The sequence below is a fragment of the Leopardus geoffroyi genome, chromosome C2 (genome assembly GCF_018350155.1).
Source record: "Leopardus geoffroyi isolate Oge1 chromosome C2, O.geoffroyi_Oge1_pat1.0, whole genome shotgun sequence".
Classification (NCBI taxonomy): Eukaryota; Metazoa; Chordata; class Mammalia; order Carnivora; family Felidae; genus Leopardus; species Leopardus geoffroyi.
Window position 1 is genome coordinate 121213911 of NC_059333.1, and position 22897 is coordinate 121236807.

At 35.4% G+C, this 22897-nt stretch overlaps 1 protein-coding gene across 4 annotated transcripts in view; it reads right to left on the reverse strand.

The window, feature by feature from the left end:
- Nucleotides 1-22897, reverse strand: part of PLS1 (plastin 1) — a 112248-nt gene that overhangs the window by 12054 nt on the left and 77297 nt on the right. For all 4 annotated transcript variants that reach the window (XM_045503414.1, XM_045503413.1, XM_045503412.1 and 1 more), the window contains 8 exons: nt 21169-21301; nt 19298-19379; nt 16102-16267; nt 15878-16020; nt 13552-13647; nt 10756-10951; nt 5801-5879; nt 3099-3213 (listed from right to left, as the gene is read on the reverse strand). In XM_045503414.1, the coding sequence (XP_045359370.1) occupies nt 3099-3213; nt 5801-5879; nt 10756-10951; nt 13552-13647; nt 15878-16020; nt 16102-16267; nt 19298-19379; nt 21169-21301 (1010 nt within the window). The remainder of the gene's footprint in view (nt 1-3098; nt 3214-5800; nt 5880-10755; nt 10952-13551; nt 13648-15877; nt 16021-16101; nt 16268-19297; nt 19380-21168; nt 21302-22897) is intronic.

A 22897-nucleotide genomic window follows, 5' to 3' on the forward strand; every position in this document is an offset into this window, starting at 1 on the left:
AAAATTTTCTGAATTCTACTCACAAAAGAATTACAGGCAAATCAAATAACATGTTAACTGTAGGTGGTCCAATCCCTAGAAATACTGAAAAATATAAATATAAATCTCTTATAATTACGCTACCCATTTATTTCACTATTATGATATAGTCCCTTTAACAAATAATTTAATTATAAAGTCTATACATACATACTCATTCTAGAGATTTGAAGAATAGAAGTCCTTTTTGAATGTGTGTGTGTATTTTAAACAAATTTGATTCCTATGTATATATGCAATTTTGTATCCTGTTCATTTCCATGTCACTATTATTAAAACACTAAAAATACTACTACTTTTTAATGGTATATTTTACTTCATCATATGGGTTTTCTAGTTTTTTTTTTTTTTCTCTATAAACATTGCTAAGATAAGCAATTTGGTATACAACTTCTTGTCTGACTGATTATTTCATTAGAAAAGATAATAAGAAGTGAAACCATTAAGTCAAAGGACTTTTTTGGAGATAGCGATCAGTATTACCAAACTGATTCTAGAAAAGTTATATAAATGTAATACTTTTCTCTAATATTGGATGCAATGTAATCCAATTGTTTATTTGAATTGCATTTTTAAAAAATGTTTATTTTTGAGAGAGACAGAGCATGAGCAGGGGAGGGGCAGAGAGAGAAGGAGACACAGAATCTAAAGCAGGCTCCAGGCTCTAAGCTGTCAGCACAGAGCCCAACTCCGGGCTCAAACCCACGAACCTACAGGACCATGACCTGAGCTGAAATCGGATGTTTAGACTGAGCTACCCAGGTGCCCCTGAAATTGCATTTCTTTATTGCAGGTACAAAGTTTTCATAAGTGTATTATCCATCATTCTTTTTCTGTGAACTGTTCATTCACATTGTTCAAGTTCACATTTTGCTATTACGATTTTAGTAATAGCAATTGAGTTTCAGTAATTAATTTGTATGGACTACTTACATGTTAAGAATATTAACTACTTACCATAGTTGTTGCAAATAATTTACCAAGTTTATTGTTTTTAATTATGATGTTTATTTTTGCACAGAGATGTTTTAAATTTATATGTAATCTATTATATCAATTTTGTATAGTTTTTAAACCATTCCAAGAGTAATCATTTTTTTATTACATTTAATCCTTTAATTGTTTACCTTAATCCATTTGGAATTCATTCTGTTTGGTTAATGGTGAAGACCACTTTTTCCCCTAACAAAGTAGTTAACCAGTTGTTCTGGCATCATTTTTTGGGTGATCTTTCCTTTCCCTATTATCAAATTTAGCAAGAATCTTGTCATATATTAAGTTCTTATATTTTAGGTTTCTAGACTACTCTATTCCGTTTCATTCTTATATATGTATTAAACTATTTCAATTATTTTAGCTTTATAATAAAATTATATATTTTTTCTAACACCTCCTGCCTCAATATTCTCAGAAAATGTTCTTGATGTTTTGGGCCTGTTTCTTCTTCCATCGGAATTTTAGAATAACTTTATCAATCCCAACCTGCAACACACGTATGTATATATGCCCATATATACACAAAAGGAGACTTAATGGAATTCTAACTGGAATTATTTTCTACCTATAAATTAATTTGCAAAAATGTAATATCTTCATAAGATTTAATGTTTCTATACAGGAGTATGGTTATATTTCCATTTATTCAACTAGAGATAGTTTTTAAATCATGAGGATGCAGATCAGTTTCAAAATAGCCATACTGATAAATTATAGCAATGTGAGTTCATAATTTGTATTATGTATTCAAATTATTCATACTTTAAAGGATAAAGTTAAAATACAAAAATTTTAAAGTCCTACATAATTTTACTTTAGAAAGCAAATAATCCTGATACAGACGGTAAAAAGGAAAAGCAAAAACAAAACTAAAGTTGAATATTAAAGCAGCAATTCAAGAGGACAGACATGAACATGAAGGACACCACACATCCCCTATTTGAGGAAGAATACTGGAAGACAACCACTTCTCTTTATCATTCATCTGCCACTGATAGTCTCCCACCGACTGTAATCAAGTCACTGTCCTGCCCAAAAATGTTTAATCGCTTCCCATTGTTTCTAGTGTAAAGCACAAGCTCAAGGTTCTCAACATCTGGCTCCAATCAAAATTTTTAGTGTTCTGGGGCGCCTGGGTGGCGCAGTCGGTTGAGCGTCCGACTTCAGCCAGGTCACGATCTCGCGGTCTGTGAGTTCGAGCCCCGCGTCGGGCTCTGGGCTGATGGCTCAGAGCCTGGAGCCTGTTTCCGATTCTGTGTCTCCCTCTCCCTCTGCCCCTCCCCCGTTCATGCTCTGTCTCTCTCTGTCCCAAAAATAAATAAACGTTGAAAAAAAATTTTTTTTAAAAAAATTTTTAGTGTTCATACTTCTTACCTATCAGAATCTTCTGTTATAGCTAACCTATTCTCCCCAATTCCCAGAAGCGCATTTTATATTTTCCCATCACTATTCCTTTTCCTCATCCTCAGCCCCTCTCCAGTCCCCTTCTCACAAAATTCTATCCATTTCTCAAACTCGTATCTCAGATTACACCTCCTGCATGAAGCTTCTCATAATAAGCGTGGCCTGTGGCCTTTTCTTCCTTAGAACTCATATTTACTTCTATGTATTCTGCACTATATTGTAGTTGTTTACACACATATCTAATTTTTTAGGCTTCTTGAGGACCATGCCTTGTATTATTTTGTACCCTACACTGCACTGTACAGGTAGTAGGTAATCAATAAATATCTGTTGAAAGATATTAACAAAATAACCAGTAAAGATTTAGCAAGTTCTGATGTTTATAAAACAGGAATGCACTTATGATGTACCTCAAAGAACATTACGCACTACAACCTGTTAAAGATAAAAACAGTAAAAGTGTCTGGCTGAGAGAACTGTCTTCATGTTTCCAAACATTTATTAAAGCACACTTATAAAAGGCCTAGTAAGCTTAACACATTTTGGGTTGAATCAGAGTCATGGAGACAGACCACAAATTACCAAGCTTTATGAAACTCCAAATCCTCTGGTTTATATTAGAACAATAATAACACATATTTGGTGATTATCTCATTCACCTTCTTCATGTTCCCTCCAAGAGCAGGATAAGGAGGTTTGTTGACATGGCTCCAGTCGACTGGCACACGGATCATTTCATAGAGCTGAAAGATCACTAAAGCATCTGCAAGGTCACTAAAACAAGAGGAAAAGATGATGAAGGAGGAGGAATTTTATTAAGCACAATGGAGACAGGCTTAAGGTCTTCAAAAATACAACAGGGTCATTTAATGCTTAAAAAAAATGACAGGATGTATCATATAACCCAGAACTTCTAATCTAGGAATCTGTCCAAAATTTTTTCTAAATGTTTACAAAGATACATGTACAAAGACATTCATTGCGACAGTATTCATACGTTTGGAAGCAACTTAAATGCCTGGCAACAGCGGGCTGTTGAATAAACTATCCATACTATTGACTCCTGGACCACCATGAAAAATAAGGTATATCTCTATGTACGGACATGAAAAGTTTTACAAGACATATTATATTCAAAAAAGCAAGTGGCAGAACACTACATGCAGTTTACTATGTATAAAATTTATTTTCAAAATCGAGAGTATTTAAGGATCTATATGTGCTATGGACTGTTAATAGCAATTACCTCTGGCAGGAAAAGAGGAATAGAGGAGATATAAAGAAAGTATCATCATGTTTTATTTTATTCTACATACATACTTCCTGAAACTTGTACAGTGAGAATAAGCGCATGTATTACTTACATATGATTTTTAAAACTTTTTAAAAATTCATAAAAATCGCAATAGCTACAAAGTAGGCAGCTGTTCACGTTAAATAATGAAGGTTAAGAGGAAAGAATTTATGAGCAAGTAGGCGTTCTTAAAGTAAGAATAGTAGTATTTTGGATTCAGAAAAACACATTCTTCTGAAGTGCTCAAAATATATCCGTTGAGTCTGTTTTCAATTCTGTATGCTAAGGATGTAAAGTAACAGCAATTGATTTTTTTAAATTGCTAGCTCTATGATGTATTGCATGGCTTTTCTCCCTCAACAGCTTGTTCACGGAGTTGTTTTGCTAACATTCATATGACAGTTTACTTTGCAACTCTGAGCACACACCTATGGCAATGAAGGGGACTGGGCTCTGTGCTGAATGATGGAAGAATAAAGTCTATTATGAAGGTAACTAAGAGCTGACTGGGCTATTTATAAAAGCGCACGGAAAATTTTGTATAAAAAAATTTTCTAAAGGGGCACCTGGTTGGCTCAGTCAGTTAAGCACCAACTCTTGATTTTGGCTCAGGTCATGATCTCACAGTTCATGAGTTTGAGCCTCACATTGGTCTCTACACTGACAATGCACTGCCTGCTTGGGATTCTCTCTCTCCCTCTCTCTCTCTGCCCCTCCCCTGCTCACACTCTCTCTCAAAATAAACATTTAAAAAAAAAGCTTTTTAAAAATAAATAAATTACTAAAGTATTTGTATTGGTTCTGGACTCTCCTCTATTTCATGAATTTTTCTTTTTTACTTTAAATTAATTCATATTTCTATTTAGTATGGTATCATTATTCATATTTTGCAAATAGGGAAACTGAAGCCCAGACAGTTTGAAATGATTTCCAGAGAATTCAAGATGCTTTCCTGAACCAACTTTTTAAAGTTTATTTATTTATTGACAGAGAGAGAGAGAGAGAGAGAGAGAGAACAAGTAGGGGAACAGCAGAGAGAATGGGAGAGAGAATCCCAAGCAGGTTCTGTGCTGTCAGCAGGGAGCCCAATGTGGGGCTCGATCCTACAAACTGTGAGATCACATGACCTGAACCAAAATCAAGAGTCAGATGCTCAACCAACTGAGCCACCCAGGCAACCCTCTTTTGCGTTTTTAAAGGCAGGCTGGTAGATCCTATAATAAAGAAAGAAGAAAGGTTTCCTCTTATCCAAACCTAGAAAGACACATTGTTAGCACTACCAGAGAGTGTGGGAAATGATTCAGTAAAATATTTTCTTAGTCCTACCAATGTTGATAATGTGTTGTCATTTTTGAACAAGAAAAGACAAGATAAATTACAATTACTCATAAAAAGTTATTTCTATAAATTAAATAAAAATATACACAACAAATTACAGAATAATTGAGGTAGATTTTGGCAAAAATAGAAAGTGAATTATAGTTAAAAATACTGATATAATGATAAGAACAATTTGTAAAACATCACTATTCTGTTACAGTTGAAATAATTTATTATTTTTCTCCTTTTAAAGTTTATTTATTTATTTTGAGACAGAGAGAGTACAAGCCAAGAGAAGAGAGAGGGAGAGAGGGAATCCCAGACAGACCCCACACTGTCAGCATGGAGCCCGATATGGGGCTGGAACTCACAAACCGTGAGATCATGATCTGAGCTAAAATCAAGAGTGGGATGCTTAACCGACTGAGACACATAGGCGTCCCTGAAACAATTTATTATTTTTCTCATCAATAATTATGAAAGAGTAAGATGGATTATCTTTACCAAAGGTAAAGTTGGTTGCTTATGTCATCAAAAATTACAACTAATATTGTCATATTCTGGTCTTTTTAAAATAATACTTTCTTTAAATATCCATCGTATTGCCAATCCCTAGCATTCTGAATTTCTAAATGTTGGTTAAAATTCTCATGATCTTTAGAAAATGTTCTAATGTAAACATACCTGTGGTTTGAAACTAGAAAAGTTGGACTCTGGCCATTAAGCTAAACACAATAAAATATTTACCTGTACAAATGATTAATATATGGGTTGACCCCCAAGGAATTCATCCAGTTCCGAAATGTCCTCTCTTCCTTGCTCTCTCCTAGAGTAGACACAATTTCATACTGATGATTCAGGACAAAAGGCATCAAAGAATATGTTTTAAACCATCCCAGCAGGTTCAAACTAGCAATACATATTTTGCTGTGGTTTCTGTGATACTACAACTTCTTGGGAGTTAGGGGAGGGGGAACCTCTTATTGCCAAAGTCCCTTTTTGCCCTCTGTCTAGAAGACTTCCATTTGCTCTAAATTTCTCTGTCTAGAGTCCTAACTTGATGTCTGTGAACTACTGAGTTATGGGTTTCTCTGTCCAGAAATTAACAGAGAAACTTACATGGTCATATCTGTAGTTTTTATATGCAAAAAGAATTGGCTAAAAATTAATGAAACAAAATCTTTTAGCAGTCAAGGCAACATAGCAGTCAAGGCAACAAAAGCTATGCCTTTCCCAATGCAGTGTTTCCAAATTTGTATAGGTTTTGGTTTTACACAGAGAAGTTTCTGGACACACAAACCTACATTTTCATCACAACAAACAGCAATAAAGGGGAGAGGCAATTACAGATAATATAAAAATAAGCAGTGTAGCGGGATCCTGGGTGGCTCAGTCAGTTGAGCATCCAACACTTGATTTCGGCTCAGGTCATGGGATCACACCCTGTGCTGAGCGTGGAGCCTGCTTAGATTCTCTCTCTCTCTCTCTCTCTCTCTCTCTGCCCCTCTCCCCCACTGGCACATGCTCGCTCGCTCTCAAATAAAAAATTAAATTAAAAAAATAAGCAATGAAGGGATATAACTATTTTACAGGCTTACTGAGTTATTTTAGATTGTCACTACTGAAATTACATGAGGGACACAGCCCCACACACAGGGTGCTAAGAGAAAGGCATCACAGTTAAGTCCCTAGGTCTCAAAGATCACCTCAGTAAGAAACTCCAGCAGGCACTGTTATTTAACCTGTGATTACCTAACCTCCCTGATCATCCCCTTCATAGCAGTGCTCATACCATCTATAAGGAAAACATGAGCTATAGTGTACCACAAAGTGGGCAGACAGCAAGATGGACTCTTCCTGCCATGTCTACACTCTAGTCATCCCCTAGATTACAAACAGTCCTAAGTGACTATCTGCAATATTATTTGTTTTCAGCAAAGGTAGGGGACAATGCAATGGTCTAACCTACATCTCATCACTCCTGAAAAGCTAGACCATTTACACCTCTCATCACCTCTAAACAATAGGCAAGTTCAGGTCACTCTTCAGACTTTGACTCATGTGGGATTCCCAGGATGATTTGGCATTCTACATCTATAACTGTCTCAGCTTCAAGGCCCATTCCAGTAGAGCCATCCCTGCAGTCATCCTCAGACTAAGTGCCACAGATAGTATAAACCTGCATACCTAGAAGAGCAACCAAACCTTGTAAATGCTAAAGGATTCTGGGTTGCTTTTTTGGTTTTTTTGTTTTTGTTTTTTTTTTTTGTGGCAGCTCTTCAGGAAATAATCTGTCCACTGTATTTTTATTTGATTTTCTATGTTAATACCTAACAGCTTTCCCAGAATCTACTTTAATTCTTGCCCTATTAAATGATATAGCCATATAATTTCTTAAATTTTGTTTTCTCTGGCCTGCATAAAAGGTAACTGGCCAGTCTGTTGTATCTGCCACTATCACTTTATGATAAATAACCTATGTGAAAAATTTTTTAAAAAGTTAACCAAGTTAAACTAAATATTCCCAGACACCATGCTTGCCTGCTTACAGGCGTTATTAAACAACTGCAAATTAAGTATCTGACTTTCCCTAAAGCGACATAAATATAAACATACCATCATCAACAGTTTGATACATGTGACTTGGATTTACCTTTTAGTTGTTTCTTTATTACAATCTATAATAGATTTCTTTCTAGTAATTAGAGGATTTTTGCATTATTTCCTTCTAGGAAAATCCAAGTTCTGTTTTAAAATTACAAACATTGATAGTGTAACAATAGTCTAATTTTTTTTCTTTTTTTTTTTAATAGTCTAATTTTTAATTGAAACAATATCCAAACTCTGCTGAACCCGATAATACAGCAAATAATATTAAAAAGACACTCATATTTTGACTGAGTTCTGAAACTGTTATAAGCTTCAGGGGTTAGTATTTCTTCCCACTGTTCTCTACTAATTATAGTTATTATTTTAATTTCTTATGCCTGGAAAGTAAAATAGATTATACATGTGAGCATTTATTTATCTAATACCATTTCCAGTTATCTTGGTAAATAAATGCTCAAAGCCAGAAGCACTATGCATTTGTGCAAGAGCCATGGTAAAGCATTACAAAAACATATGTATTCCAGATTGTAAGGGTTGTCTGTATTGCAGACAACTAAAGCAATCTTAGAAGTAAAATCTTAATTGCTGATATAAAAGATAGAAAGAACTATAAGACATTTCATTTTCAGGGTCAAACTTATCTGCAATTGAAAAAGTTTCAGAAAAACATAATATATTACAAGCAGACTACTAAGAGGAAAGAAAAGGAACTAACATATATTTAACACTCACTAAATGTGCTAAGTGATATGTTAAGTGTTTTCCTCTTCCCAACCTGACTATTACTGAGCACATATTGTATGCTCAACCCTTTCATTCATGAAAGGTCATTTTAACCTGCTCTGTAATTCTTCAAAATTAGTATTATTAATCTGTTTTTACAGATGAAAAAACCAAGGCTGACAGAAGTCACTTGGATACTAAATGGTGGACCCATAGTTAGAACAAAGTGTAATTCAGTGGCCTATATATTTTCTATCACCACCAATGGATTCTGAGATTCAGAATTTGGCTCAATTTAATGTGAAGTTTTTATATTTAGTTGGGCTTTTAATTTTCTCAATTCCATACAAAGTTCTTTGCCAATGAGGACATACTAATATATGAATATGGGATGTGATAAGGTCAAGCTTCAAATTTCATAAGGATCTATAAAAACAAATTTATAGAGGAAAAATTCCAATGACAGTCGAAGTTACATACATTTTTGGCAAATGTATCAGGATATACATATGTTATAAATAAAGATGATTGATAAATATTTCCCATAGTATCTTCTTATATAAATAGAGTAAATACTAATGGAAATATTTAGCAATCGTATTCACACTGAAAAATTCCAAAAGCATGCTGAACACTAGCAAAAGAATTCAAACATGACAAATAGGAGAGCGAGCAAGTTGGAAAAGATATCTAGCAAGAATTCAGTGACTATAAAAAGCAGATCATATTTAATATGCCACTCTAAACAATGCCTTCTATTGTAAGATACAGAGGGATTTTGAAATTTTCCAGACTGATAAAAACTTAGCAGTCTTCCTTTTTATTTAATTTTTTTTAAGTTCTAATCCCTCACCCTAAATGTCTCTGCTGAAAGATCTACACTTTTATCTATGCTCCCTCTCAAGTACAAATCTATGTAAAGAATATAGTCTTTATTTTACGGACCTCAGGAAGAGTGAACTGAATTAATCATGTTCCTCAAAGAATATATTTATTAAATCTGAAACTTTTTTCATTAATCAAAAACATGTAATTATAAAGCATCAAGGAAATTGGACCTCTGGTTGTGGCAGTCAAAGAGAAGAACAAGAAACTGATTTCTCAGTCTATCTCCCCAGGGAGGGAAGGGAGTACGGTGGGCGATGTGAGAGAATGAGCACTGCAACATCGAATTCTCCCCACCAAGAATCCCTACTTGAAGACTGCCTTCTCCAAACCAGGGCAACTAGTGAGAATATTTTAGGATCAGTCCCTAGCTCTGAATGCTGCCATTGTTTTTACCTTTAGTTCTGATACTACTGTGGGTTTGGGTGTATCTGTGAGAGTGTGAGAATGAGAGAAGAGAAGAGAGGCTAGGAAACAAAGATGGGGACAAAGAACTAGATGGTGAGAATGTTTTTGTTGTTATGATTCATATATTGTAAGCTTCAATGACATTCAAGAAATGTACCATAGCTAAATAATACCAAAAAAAAGTTATAGAACCTAAATAGATCCTTTCAAAGATCACTTGTGTTGAAAGGTAAGTTTGTTTATTCACGGGAGAGGGATAAAGGCTTTACATCATGAAATCCAATTGTCAAAACTGATTTTAAATGTATTTACAACTATAATATCCCAGCATTATAGAAGGCAAATTCGGTGGAGAGTTTACATAATCAAACCTTGCTCTGATATTCTAAGTAAGTTTCATTTGTGTTTCTTCCTTGTCATCATTCTTTAGGCATATTAAGAGAGAAAAAACACAGCATGAACAATGCAAAAAATAAATATCAACTCAGAAAGAATAAATAGTACTAATAAAAAGAATTTCAGAATGAATATATTTAGAGTATAGAAAAGTACTAAATACAGTACCTACATTAGGAGGGGTCAAATCTGCATTTCATGAAGCAAAATAGGAAAGGATTATAAATTATGAGACAGATAACAGTAGCCCACACACGACAAGTAATGAATATTTAAAATTTTTTCATGTACATTAAAAACATTAAAAAGAGAACAATACTGGAGTCAAACTGTAGCTTTCAAAGGAGAAAAAAAGCTACAAAATGATTATTTTTTCCAATAGATAATTCATTGTCCATATTGGTGGTGGAGTTATGTGGTCATTTAAGAGACTATTTTAAATGTATGATAGTTTTCACTAAACTCGTATGCAGAAATGACAGACAAGTAAGATTTACCCCAGCATTCTCTCTGAGCCAAAACCAATAACCACTTTCCCTATTTGAACGTTTTAATGGATGCACATGCCTACACACAGTAAACTTCATCTCCCACCATCATTCCCTACCTCTGACACTGAAGCAGGTCAACACCACAAGAAGATACATACAGTGAAGCAATTTAAGGCAAAAAGAACATACCTTCCAGTAAATTCATATCGATGTCATTATTATCAGGCTTATGGAGGCATGGGTATGTGTTAAACAGATTAGCTACAAAAGCTAAATTAAGTTTAGGATTGCCTGAAACCACATCTGCAGGAGTAACAAACTGTCTGCAGCCCAGTTTATCTGCTTCTTGAAGCATGAATCCAGCACGCTTCAGGTCATTTTTCTCCTAAATAACAAAATAAGACAAAAATGGTCAAACTTTTGATTGGCATAATTGTTTACTGATATACATATTTATAAGCAATCACGTTTCTGGAAATATATTAAATGATAGGTCAAAATAAGGTCAGAATGTGCAGAAATTCTAAATCAATTTCTCTTGAGTTTTCTTGCTGGGATCAGAGGAATACTTCTCCCTCATTGCTGCAATACTCAACAAAACTCTCAAATATCATATCAAACAGCTCCTACTGGTCAAATTATTGATAATGTGGTCAAGGCCATATACTGGAGTGCCTTTTGGCTAAGAGGCTTAGTTGTCTCAACCATTCTACCCTGAATAATATTTTCAATAAATTCTTTTCTCAATGAAAACCAAGCTGGGATACAAATAAAATCATATTAAAATCAGAAGGACAGCACTTTTCACATGTGCAAAATCCTAGAAACAAACCAAATACTTGTCAACAGGAAAGCAGATGAATAAACTGTGTTATATGTACACAGTGATATACAACAATATGAGTGACTCTTAGCAATATAATACGTTCAAAATAAGTATCAGTAATTTAAATACAAGATAATAAATTTCATGTGAAGTTAAAAAGTAAAATGAAAAAGGTAATTTTGTAAGGAATATGTTTGTTTGAAAGAAAACTATATTAAAAAAAGCAAAAGAACAATGAACATAAGATTCAAGGTAGTGATTATCATATTAAGGTGAGGCAGAAAGATGGAATAGGGAAGTATAGAGCTAAATGTAAGTTAATATCAAGGTCTTAGCTTTCTTGGATTGAGGGTTCATACGGACGGACTTGTTATAATTTAAAACAAACAACTACAAATAAAGATAAATAAAAAAAGGGACATGAATGGGTCCATGATGAGCGAATATTATGACCAAGAATTTTACCTCATTCTGTGCACCAGTTACAAAAAAGTAAAAATGTAAACAAAATCAGAGAAAGTGATAGATACAATGCTATTAAACAACAATAAAAAGTTCCTAATGTAGACATGAACAAATTATAATATGTGGATCTTATTTAGATCTTGATCCAAATAGACTATGAAAAGAAAATCTGACATTTATGAGGCAATTGGAAATGTCAGTGTTGACTAAATATTTTGATAATATTACAGATTATTGTTAATGTTTTAGGTATGATAAGGTATTATGGTTATATCTTTAAAGGTTTTTTTTTATCTTTTAGAAATACATATTGAGGGGCGCCTGGGGGGCTCAGTCGGTTAAGCATCCGACTTCAGCTCAGGTCACTATCTCGCGGTCCGCGAGTTCAAGCCCCGCGTCGGGCTCTGGGCTGATGGCTCAGAGCCTGGAGCCTGCTTCGGATTCTGTGCCTCCCTCTCTCTCTGCCCCTCCCTCTCTCTCTGCCCCTCCCCCGTTCATGCTCTGTCTCTCTCTGTCTCAAAAATAAATAAACGTTTAAAAAAAAAAATTAAAAAAAAAAAAAAGAAATACATATTGAAATACTTATCAATGAAATGATATGATGTCCAGGATTTGATTCAAAAAAACATGGGAGAGGAAGGATAGGTGATAGACAAAAGAAGATTGACCATGAGTTGATACTTGTTGAACCTGGGGCATGAGCACATTTTATTGGGTTTATTCATTTTTATTATGTTTGAAATTTTCCATAGGTTTTTTAATTTCCTAATTTTTTACTCAAACTAATTTGTAAATTTTGCAGTTTTGCAATACTTTCTCAAATGTTTTATTGTAATAACGTAAAGTATGATTAACTTGTAATGGCTCAATTTGCCTTTAAAACGATTATGGATGTTGCACTTAAAGTACTAAATAGATTATCATACAAACTATAGTCTTATCGATTTTAATATTTAGATAGAACCATCCCCAGTATTTACAACTTATGCTAAAAAATGGGATTCCTGGGAAATGTGTTAGATGAGTCAGGATCTGCATCAGTCCTCCCTACACTGTAAACACTAAGAACAGCCATCTTTTATTTTGTAGATTTCTGAACAGAAGTTGAAAGAACTGATAATCAGTTGCTTAGCAATCTAATAATGGCTTGTTGCTCCCTTACCTAGGACACGGTGATAGCCACAAATGCACCCTGGTGAGTTCCGGTTATGTTGCACCAGGAAAATGTGGATGTAAGGTTGATTCCACACATACTCAAGATTAGAATCCTGCAATTCTTTTTCGTCAGTTATGACAGCCAGATGGCTTAGCTTGGAGATGTGAAGCCTAAGGCATGAAAAAACTTGAGAAGAGCAAAGGGCCAAGGTTTAATGAAGAGCTAAGGGCTCCACCAGGGAATGCTGCCTATAGAAAATTACACTCTAAATTTGACTGGACTCACTAGTCAAATTCATAGAGATAGAAAGTAGAACAGTGGTTACCAGGGACTTGGGGGAGAAGGGAATAGTTATTGTTTAATGCGTACAGATTTCACTATAGAATGATCAAAGTTTCAGGGATGGACAGTGGTGATGGCTGTACACAATGCAAATGTACTTAATGCCAATGAAATGTACATTTAAAATGGTTAAAATGGTAAATGTTGTTATGTATATTTTATCGAAATAAAAATTTTAATCAAAAACTGTACTTACATTAAATCCTGAAAGATCAATGGTAATGGCAGGTCCATCATCCCGGTCACCTTTAGGTGCAATCTGATTAAGCAGATGAAAATAGGCTCTTGAATCCTTCAAGGGAAGAAATGAAATAGAATTTTTAAAATGAATAAAAGCATCATTTGATTTAGGAAAACAGTACTCAAACTGAAGAAACTGTCCTCATCTTGAAGAATAAAATAACTTGTAATTTTATTTATAAACTTATATAGGCTCCTGAATACACTATGCTGTTTTGCACCTCAAAGCTTCTAGCAACACTGTTCCCTATATTTGGAATATCCTTCCTCACTTTTTCATTTGTTTACGCTCTGAAGCATCAGCATTGGTTAAGATTAGGGTCAAGCATTATCTTTTGGAACCCTCCAGCCATTAACCCTCCAAGCCATTAAACTCAGAACTGCCTTGTAACTTGTTCTGAACAACAGAATGCAGTGAAAGTGATATTCTGGGGTTTCCAGGCTCAAGCATTAATAGCTTCTGCTTCCTCCCTCTTGAAGTTAGCCTCCATGTAGGAAGTCCCAACATCTGAGACTATCAGACTGTGAGGAAGCCCAGTCTAGCCATGTGGAAAGGCCTCATGGAGACACAGTGAAGCACTACACATGTGAGTGGTGGCCTCGTGCACCCTCCAGGCCAGTCCAACTGACAGCTGAATGCCAATGAGTTAGTGATCCCAACCAAAACCATCTGAAGTAGAACCACTCAACCAAGCTGCATGAACCCACAGAATCATGAGAAACAATATTATTTTAAGCTGTTAAGTTTTCTTTTTTAAGGGTAAAGTGAATTCATTTATTTCTGCAGTAGACCTTTGGGCTTCTGTATCATCCTAACCTTTTGAAAGGAAGATACACAGTACATAATATAATTTTATGAGCATCATATTAGACATCATTGGGGTTTATTTCTAGATTCCCTATTTCCAAATAATGCTTCTTAAGAGTGTTGACATACTCATTTATTAATTAAGGCATTGAGGAGAAACAGGGGAAAAAACTCCCTATAGGTAAAAACAAAATCCCAAAATAAGTTTTCTGGGCATACCGATAAATATAAAAATTAAGCTATTACATTTTGAGTGGCTTATTATATAGCAATAGATAACTGAAACATCCATCTACTAGTGTGTACCTGCCTGTGTAACTGGTAAGCTTCTCAAGCATCCCCTGTGCCTGGCAGAATACCCCACGGGAGGGGTTTAATAAATATCTGATGAAATGAATTTTAAAATAAGAGAGCACCCCCAAAATAAAATTTTATTTTATTTTTTTCACAGAATATCAGCTCTTTTATAATCATCAAGTGATTAAATTTTCAATGAGCATGTAATAGATGAAAGAGAAATATAATGTCATTTCAAAGAAAGAGACTGTCATCTAAGCCCATTATGACAAAAACATAATCTGATTGAAGGTGTTAATATATCTACAGAAAATACAACTAAATGCTAATGCTGATTAGTCTGGGGTTGGAGGGTGGGAAACAGAGAAGAAGGAGTCACAGGGACCGAGTTTGGCAATGCATGCCAGGGAAGTGACCATGGGAGAGCTGTTAGGCATACTGAATGTTACAGTTTCCTCAACAAGCTCTCCCAGTAGGGAGGGAAGCATTGCAGGCTACTTTGGTTGAGAAACATACCTGAAGAATTCCTTTTGTCTACCGATTCCCTGTGCCCTCAGATATTTGGTCTCCTGTTAGCTGGTTATTGGCAAAGTGGGAGTAAGAGTGTTGGACTGGAGAGGTCCACAAGGGCCTCTCGCCCAGTGAACAGATGAATTTTTAGTTCAAATTAACAGACTGACATCTTCATTATAATTTAGTCTTTCTGTGGCATATGAAATGGGAAAGTACTTTATCTGCTAGCACAGTGCCTTCTCACAGCTAGTTGTATTTCTTCTTAAATATCAATAAACCAATTTTTTTTATTGCAAAAAGAGTATTTTGTCCTTTTTATTTTTTAAGACTTTATTGAAATTCTAGTTAGTTAACATACAGTTAATACTACTTTCAGGTATACAACAACACAACAACCCTAAACCTCCATACAACACCTGGTGCTCATCACCCATTCCCCCATCCTCTTTCTTTCCGGTAACCATCAATTGAAACTCATTTTTTTTTAAAAGAAAAGATTTTGCAATTATAATTGGGAGCTCCACTTCAGACAGAAAAACACAAAGTTTCATTTTCTACACTGTGTCGTTATGAATTACACTTCAAGTTTACGTCTGAACACCTTTTGCGTTTTTACATTCTATGTCCTTATTTATGTCACAACGTTGAGCATTAAAATATAAACCTTAATGTCGCTGCTGAAGTTGTTGATGGTACGCCATCCTGCATTGGTCAGATGGTAGTTCACCCATCGCAGCAATAATTCCTCTGGAGAAAGCTTCATCAGCTCTTCTAGATCCTCACCCTCATTTAGTAATGCAATTAGAGCTGAGAGGAAAACAATGAAATATAAATTCTTCCCATAGTAAGTAGATGTCAATGAAAAGTGAATATTTTTTATGGTTCTACCTTCATTCCTGGAAATCTCAATATCGGCAAAAAGACCAACTTTGATGATCTGCCAGAGAAGTCCCAAGACCAGGTGAGGTTTTCCTTCTTTGAGATCCTGTGCACCAATGTTGACCACTGTGCAACCAATGGCTGAGGCAGAATTCAAGGCCAGGTTTAAATTTTCCTGAATTGCCACAAGGAAAAATACATGTGAGAAAGTACTTTTCAAGTCTTATCAACTAGTTTTGAAAGTAAATTAGAAACAATAGATTGTGAAAATTCAGATTTTAAAACATACGTAGTATTTACAAAAGCAAAATACCCTAGTCAAGAAAAAAAAAAAAAAAAAAACCTATGGTTTTAACCGTCTCTTTACTACTCAATCTTTCTCCCTTGCACTCATAGATATTATATGTCATTTTCATCCTATCATATTTCTCTTCTTTCATACATCACAATACTACATAAACCCATCATCATGAGGTAAAAAACGAGATTATCGCAACTTTGCAGTCCTTTACAAATTGAATGAGGCTTCTTTGGGATAAAGTTTCATGGAAAACTGGTAGTATCCCAGCAGATCTATTCCCAGAGCTCTAAAATTACTGATTCAATATGACAGATTTAATATCCAAATTAACACTTTGCTCCTTTTCAGAGATCTGTCTTTTCCCATTCTATTTTGGAATACTCTTTCAAGCCTCCTAAAAATCTAGACTATTATCCCCTAGAATGTTATCTCTAAAAATAAAACTGTAAAAGATTTAGGCCTCAGGCCCATCCTGTAGTTATTGCAAAATAGCTAGATAATATTTTTTATTTTCTTTAACATACAGCATACAAATGTTAAAAGTAAAACCAAACAATAAATTTGTACAATAGTGAGAAACACTGCATTTCAGGGTCAGTGCCATAAAAAATTATGTGACACATGTATTCTATGATATATATGAATATTTTCAGCAATCATTAGATACTAAACAAAGCATCCTGACATAAGATGTGAAAGAAAATAAACTTCTCGCAACTGCAATTGGAAATGGCTTCTTGAAGAATTCCTGCCAGGGGCGCCTGGGTGGCGCAGTCGGTTAAGCGTCCGACTTCAGCCAGGTCACGATCTCGCGGTCCGGGAGTTCGAGCCCCGTGTCAGGCTCTGGGCTGATGGCTCAGAGCCTGGAGCCTGTTTCCAATTCTGTGTCTCCCTCTCTCTCTGCCCCTCCCCTGTTCATTCTCTGTCTCTCTCTGTCCCAAAAATAAATAAACGTTGGAAGAATTCCTGCCAGGATTATGCAATATTATTGGCTTATTGGAAAGTGGGAGACAAGAAAGCCATGTTACTCAACAGTCAATACAATACTTCTCAAGGATAACAGGAAATGGGAGTACCCCTTAAGAGTCCAAGATAAACCATGTACCAACTGCCCCAAGGTTGTAGCTTCCTCATAAAAGAGACTAAACAACTTTAGCAGAATCAAGGATTGTATTTGCCAATAGAAATGAAGGATAGAGCTTAGCAGTAGCTCACTTTTAATAGCTGCAGCTGTGGCTAGTGTATTAACTAGTTGCTATTGCTACCATGATACAAGAGTGGCAGTATACCATAGTGATTATAAGGATGGGCTCTAGATCTAGACCACTGGGATCATATCCTGGGTAATTTCTCAGTACCTCAATTTTCTCATCCGTAAAAACATAGGTATCTTATTTTAAGAGTGCTGGGAAGAGTCAAAGAGGTAATTCATCAGTTTGTTTAGAACAGTGACTGGAAAATAGTAAGTACTTAGTAAATACTAATATCTACCACTGCTCTAGAGATTTTGAGGGAAAAGTGTGGTGACTATAAATTCCTGAGCTCAATAAGACTTGAATGGAGATGCTGACTACAGAACAATATAGTAAAAAAGAATAACCCAAATTCTGTGAAATAGTAAAACAGGTGGTAAAACTATACAGTACTCTTATTTCAACCAAGAACAACAGTATCAAGCAAATATTTGTTAATAAAAGCAACTTGGGGGCACTTGGGTGGCTCAGTCGGTTAAGCGTCCAACTTCGGCACAGGTCATGATCTCACAGGTCATGAGTTCCAGCCCCATGTCAGGCTCTGCGCTGACAGCACGGAGGCTGCTTGGGTTTCTCTCTTTCCCTCTCTCTCTCTGCCCCTCCCCTGCTTGTGTGTGCTTTCTCTCTCTCAAAAATAAGTAAACAAACATTAAAAAGAAAAAAGAAAAAATTGTATTAGAAAAGCAACTCGGGGCATCTGGGTGGCTCTGGCAGTTAAGTGTCAAACTCTTGATTTTTGATCCAGGAGTTTGTGGGGTAGAGCCCATAGTGCAGACAGCACAGAGCCTGCTTGGGATTCTCTCTCTCCCTGTCTCTCTGCCCTTCCCCTGCTCACATGCATGTGCATGCACTCTCTCTCTCTTTCAAAAATCAACTTAAAAAAATAAAAATAAATAAAAACAACTGAATGATTACAATTATATAACTTGAATACTACTACCTTAAGTTCATTCAAAGCACTTTGAATCTTAATTTCATTCAGTACAAAATGCAGCTGAATTTTACTTAATAAAAACCTAGTTTTTATGGAAACTGAAATTACGTTAAATCAAACATTTTACATGAATGGACCTTGAACCCATTATGTTAGAGATAAGTCAGAGAACCCATTATGTTAGAAATAAGTCAGAGAAAGACAAATACTATATGACCTCACTTATATGTGGAATCTAAAACAAAACAAAACAAAAAATACCAAATTCATAGAGAAAGAGATCAGACTTGCAGTTATCAGAGGCAAAGTGTGAGGGGAGGAAAAATTGGAGAAAGGTGGTCAAAAGGTACGAACTTCCAGTTATAAGATAGTTAAGCACTAGGGATGTAATGTACATGATGACTATAGCTAACACTGCTGTATGATATCCAGGAAAGTTTTTAAGAGAGTAGATCCTCTGAGTTCTCATTGCAAGGAGAAAATTTTTGTCCTTGTTTCTTTTTATTGTATCTCTATGAAAAGATGGATATTAGCTGAACTTATTGTGGTAATCGTTTCACAATATATGTAAGTCAAACCATCGCAGTAATGTATGTCAATTATTTCTCAATAAAACTGGAGTAAAAAAAGGTTTCACCTGGGCCTAACCACCCATTAATAAAGGCCTGACATTTTACAGCACAGTAACATGATTACTAGCAAAGGACAAATACTTACAGAAATAGTGAAATGGGTGAGCTTTTTCTTATTAATGGCTCTTTCATCAATTGTATCTGGTTCAGATAAGTTGATCATCTTGCTAAAGAGAAAATGGCAATAATTTAGTTTAAGACTCCGAGTTTATTTAAGATAAATAATTTAAGTTAAATAATTTAAGACTTTTTAGTTTGTTTTTGCAAGTAGACAAAACAGTTAAATTTTGAAAAGTAATAACAATCCATTTCTTTAAATATTATACTGTGATTCACATCGGGGACTTACTTTTTAAAACTTAAGAAATATTCCCTAACCTAAAACAAATCCGTCACCCACTACAATAGTAATCTCAGCATTTCCTCCTAAGTTTTTAAAACTTGCATTTTCTTTATGTGAGTCCTGTCTTTATTTCATTTAATGACCATCAACATTCAGCAATCTGAAATGTAAAACAAAGAAATCCTCAGAAAGCCAAGTTTCATAAAGTGGTATCAACAGTGTCAAAATTACTGTTGCAGAAAGAGCCAGAGACATGGTTTTTCTAGAACTTCAATAATTCAAACATTTAAAAGAAATTAATATAAAATTTATCTCTAGATTTTAGAATCTATTTTATATTTTAAAATAGAGATAGGATGGGGCGCTGAGGCGGCTCAGTTGGTTAAGCATCCAACTTCAGCTCAGGTCATGATCTCACAGTTCATGATTCCGAGCCCTGCATCGGGTGGGCTCGAACCCCGCTTTGGGTGAGCCCCACTTCCCTCTCTCTCTCTCTCTGCCCCTCAGGATTCTGTCTCTCTCTCTGCCCCTTGCTCACTTGTGCCCTCTTTTTCTCTTAAAAATAAAAAATAAAAATAAACAAAAAATAAAGACAGGAAAATATCCATTCAGCTCATAATAGGAATCTCCTCTGAAGGTCAGAGGAAGAGATCAGCACTACAGGTGGAGGTCAAGGTCTATTTTACATATTATACTTTAAAAACTAGTATCTGGTACTTGAGGGTAGGTTGGGTTATTTTTTCTTTTTAAGTAAAAACACAGAAAAAAGACTGAAAGAAATATGCCAGAGTATTAATGATAGATAATTATGGGTAATAAGAATATCTGTGATACTTATTCTCTTCTTTGTAAGTTTTCTCTATTTTTATAAACTCGAAAAAAAAGACACCTGCTTTGTACAAAGAATTATGCTGGAACTATAGTTACAGTACACACAACAGAGACAAAGAAATGCTCTGAGAGAGTTTACAGCCTAGTGAGCAGAAACATAGTGCAAAGAGCCAAGGATATGACAAGATTGATTTAAAACATTAATTTCATTTAAGCACAAATGAGATCTTTCTTTTACATGTCCTCATGTCCCTGTCCCAGTCAATACTCCCTTATTGAAAGTGAAAAAAAAAAAACCCTTTGAACGTTTTTATTTTATTTTATTTTTAATGTTTAGTTTTGAGAGAGAAAGAGACAGAGTATGAATGGGGGAGGGGCAGAGAGCGAGGGAGACAGAGAATCCAAAGCAGGCTCCGGGCTCTGAGCTGTCAGCGCAGAGCCCCACATGGGGCAGAACCCGTGAACTACAAGATCATGACCTGAGCCAAGGCTGGATGCTTAACCAACTGAGCCACCCAGGTGCCCCCTGTGAATGTTTTTAAATACATGGGAGGAATAACTCAAAGTTTTCCTGGGATCATTAAGGAAATAGATGGAAAAGTCACCAGAAAAAGAAGACATTGCTTTTGAAGAAAAATGTGGGGACGCTTTGGTACTTAATTTTCTATGTAATATGAATTCTTTAATACCTACACACTTGTTCGCAGAACTGTAGTTTTCATGGAATGCTCATCAATGGAGACAGAAAGAACATATCTCCCTGAACCTAAAGTTTGACTCACCAAAGAAGGATGCCATCCGCAAGTGATTTGAAAAGACTGCCATCATGAGGATTCATGGGTAGGAGATGTTTACAGTCAGGGTCATCCTCCAGAGCTTTGTTTATCCAGTTAACAAAAGCCACTTTTTCTTCCTCTGGAAACAGAAAATCTTAGTTAGCAAACCTCACTGCACAAAATTAACCATACTACAAAAACATACTTTTAAACTTCTGTTCAAAGATAATAAATGCTTATTATTAAAACTCTACTAAAATACTAAAGGGTTTAAGAGGGCATAAGGGCTTAAAGAGAAAGGGGAATTCATTCCACTGTTTCATCTGATATATTAGGGGACAGGAAGATATATAGCTTAAATGAGCACAATAAATATTCTATTTGATTCTAAAATCTTTACTAAAACATATTGCTCCTGAAAGCTAATGAATCAGAAGCTGACTCTCAGAGGTCAGATTACACACACACACACACACACACACACACACACACACACACACACCAGGGTTAAAAATACAAGAAACAAATTTCCACAACAATAAACTCCACAACCCCCACCAAAATGTACAGAGTTGTGATCTGGGGCTTATAACAGAAATACTAATTTCAATCAAGAGTTATTTGAATGAATTAAACAGCTCCATTTCTGTGGAATTCCTACTATAAGAAAGCTGATGCAAGTCTAGATATGAGGATTCTCAGTCACCTGCATCCTCAACTTCTCAACATATCATTTCTTCTGTGGGTACACTGATCTTTAGACAGAAAATATTGTTGAGCTAAGCAGTGGGAAGAATAGGAAGAAAACTTAAAAGAAAAATGTTCTACTGCTTTATTATTACTCTGTAAATATAAAAATCATTTAACAACATAAATCTTCAAAGAAAATAGTTCCCTTTTTTTTAAGGTTTGTTTATTTTGAGACAAGAACAAGAATAGAGAGGGAGAGTGAGAGGGAGAGAGAGAATCCCAAGCAGGCTCCGCAATGTCAGTGCAGAGCCCAAGGTGGGACTCAATCCCACAGACCATGATCATGACCCAAGCTGAAATCAAGAGTCAGCTGCTTAACCAACTGAGCCACTCAGGTGCCCCATAATTCCCATTTCTATCACGGAGTAGCATATGGTGACTTGACCTTCCCCAATTCCTAGAATTAGGTAATTTTCCTAAGGGCATATTTGGCAGGCACTCCCAAAATGTTATCCATCACTCACACACACACACACACACACACACACACACACACACACATACACACACACACACACACAGACGCAGTTACTAATATTTCTCTTTTGTACATATCATAATCTGCCTTTTAAGATTATCTTCTTGCTTCACCATACATACCTCCTCAGAGACTTAGAATCTAGGGATTTAAACATCAATGGGATATGGTACCTTCCATTTTAGTTCCAGTTGTGGTAACTTTGTATCTTTATGATAAAGATATACAAAGAAATACAACATAAGGGATATAAATACACCACAAGAGAGATATAAGCAATGTTTTAGAGAATTTAAAGAAAGAAAGAATCACTTCCAGTTGGGGTGGTCAAGAAAAGGCTTTATGGAGAAGGTACAGTTTGAAAGATGGATTTTTAAGATGGGCAGGGAAAGGAAAGATGTTCCAGGTATAGGAATTGGGATTGAGAAACTGTTTCACAAATACTAGGATGGCTATACTAAGCAAAATGGACAATCACAAGTGTCGGTGAGAATGTGAAGAATTGGA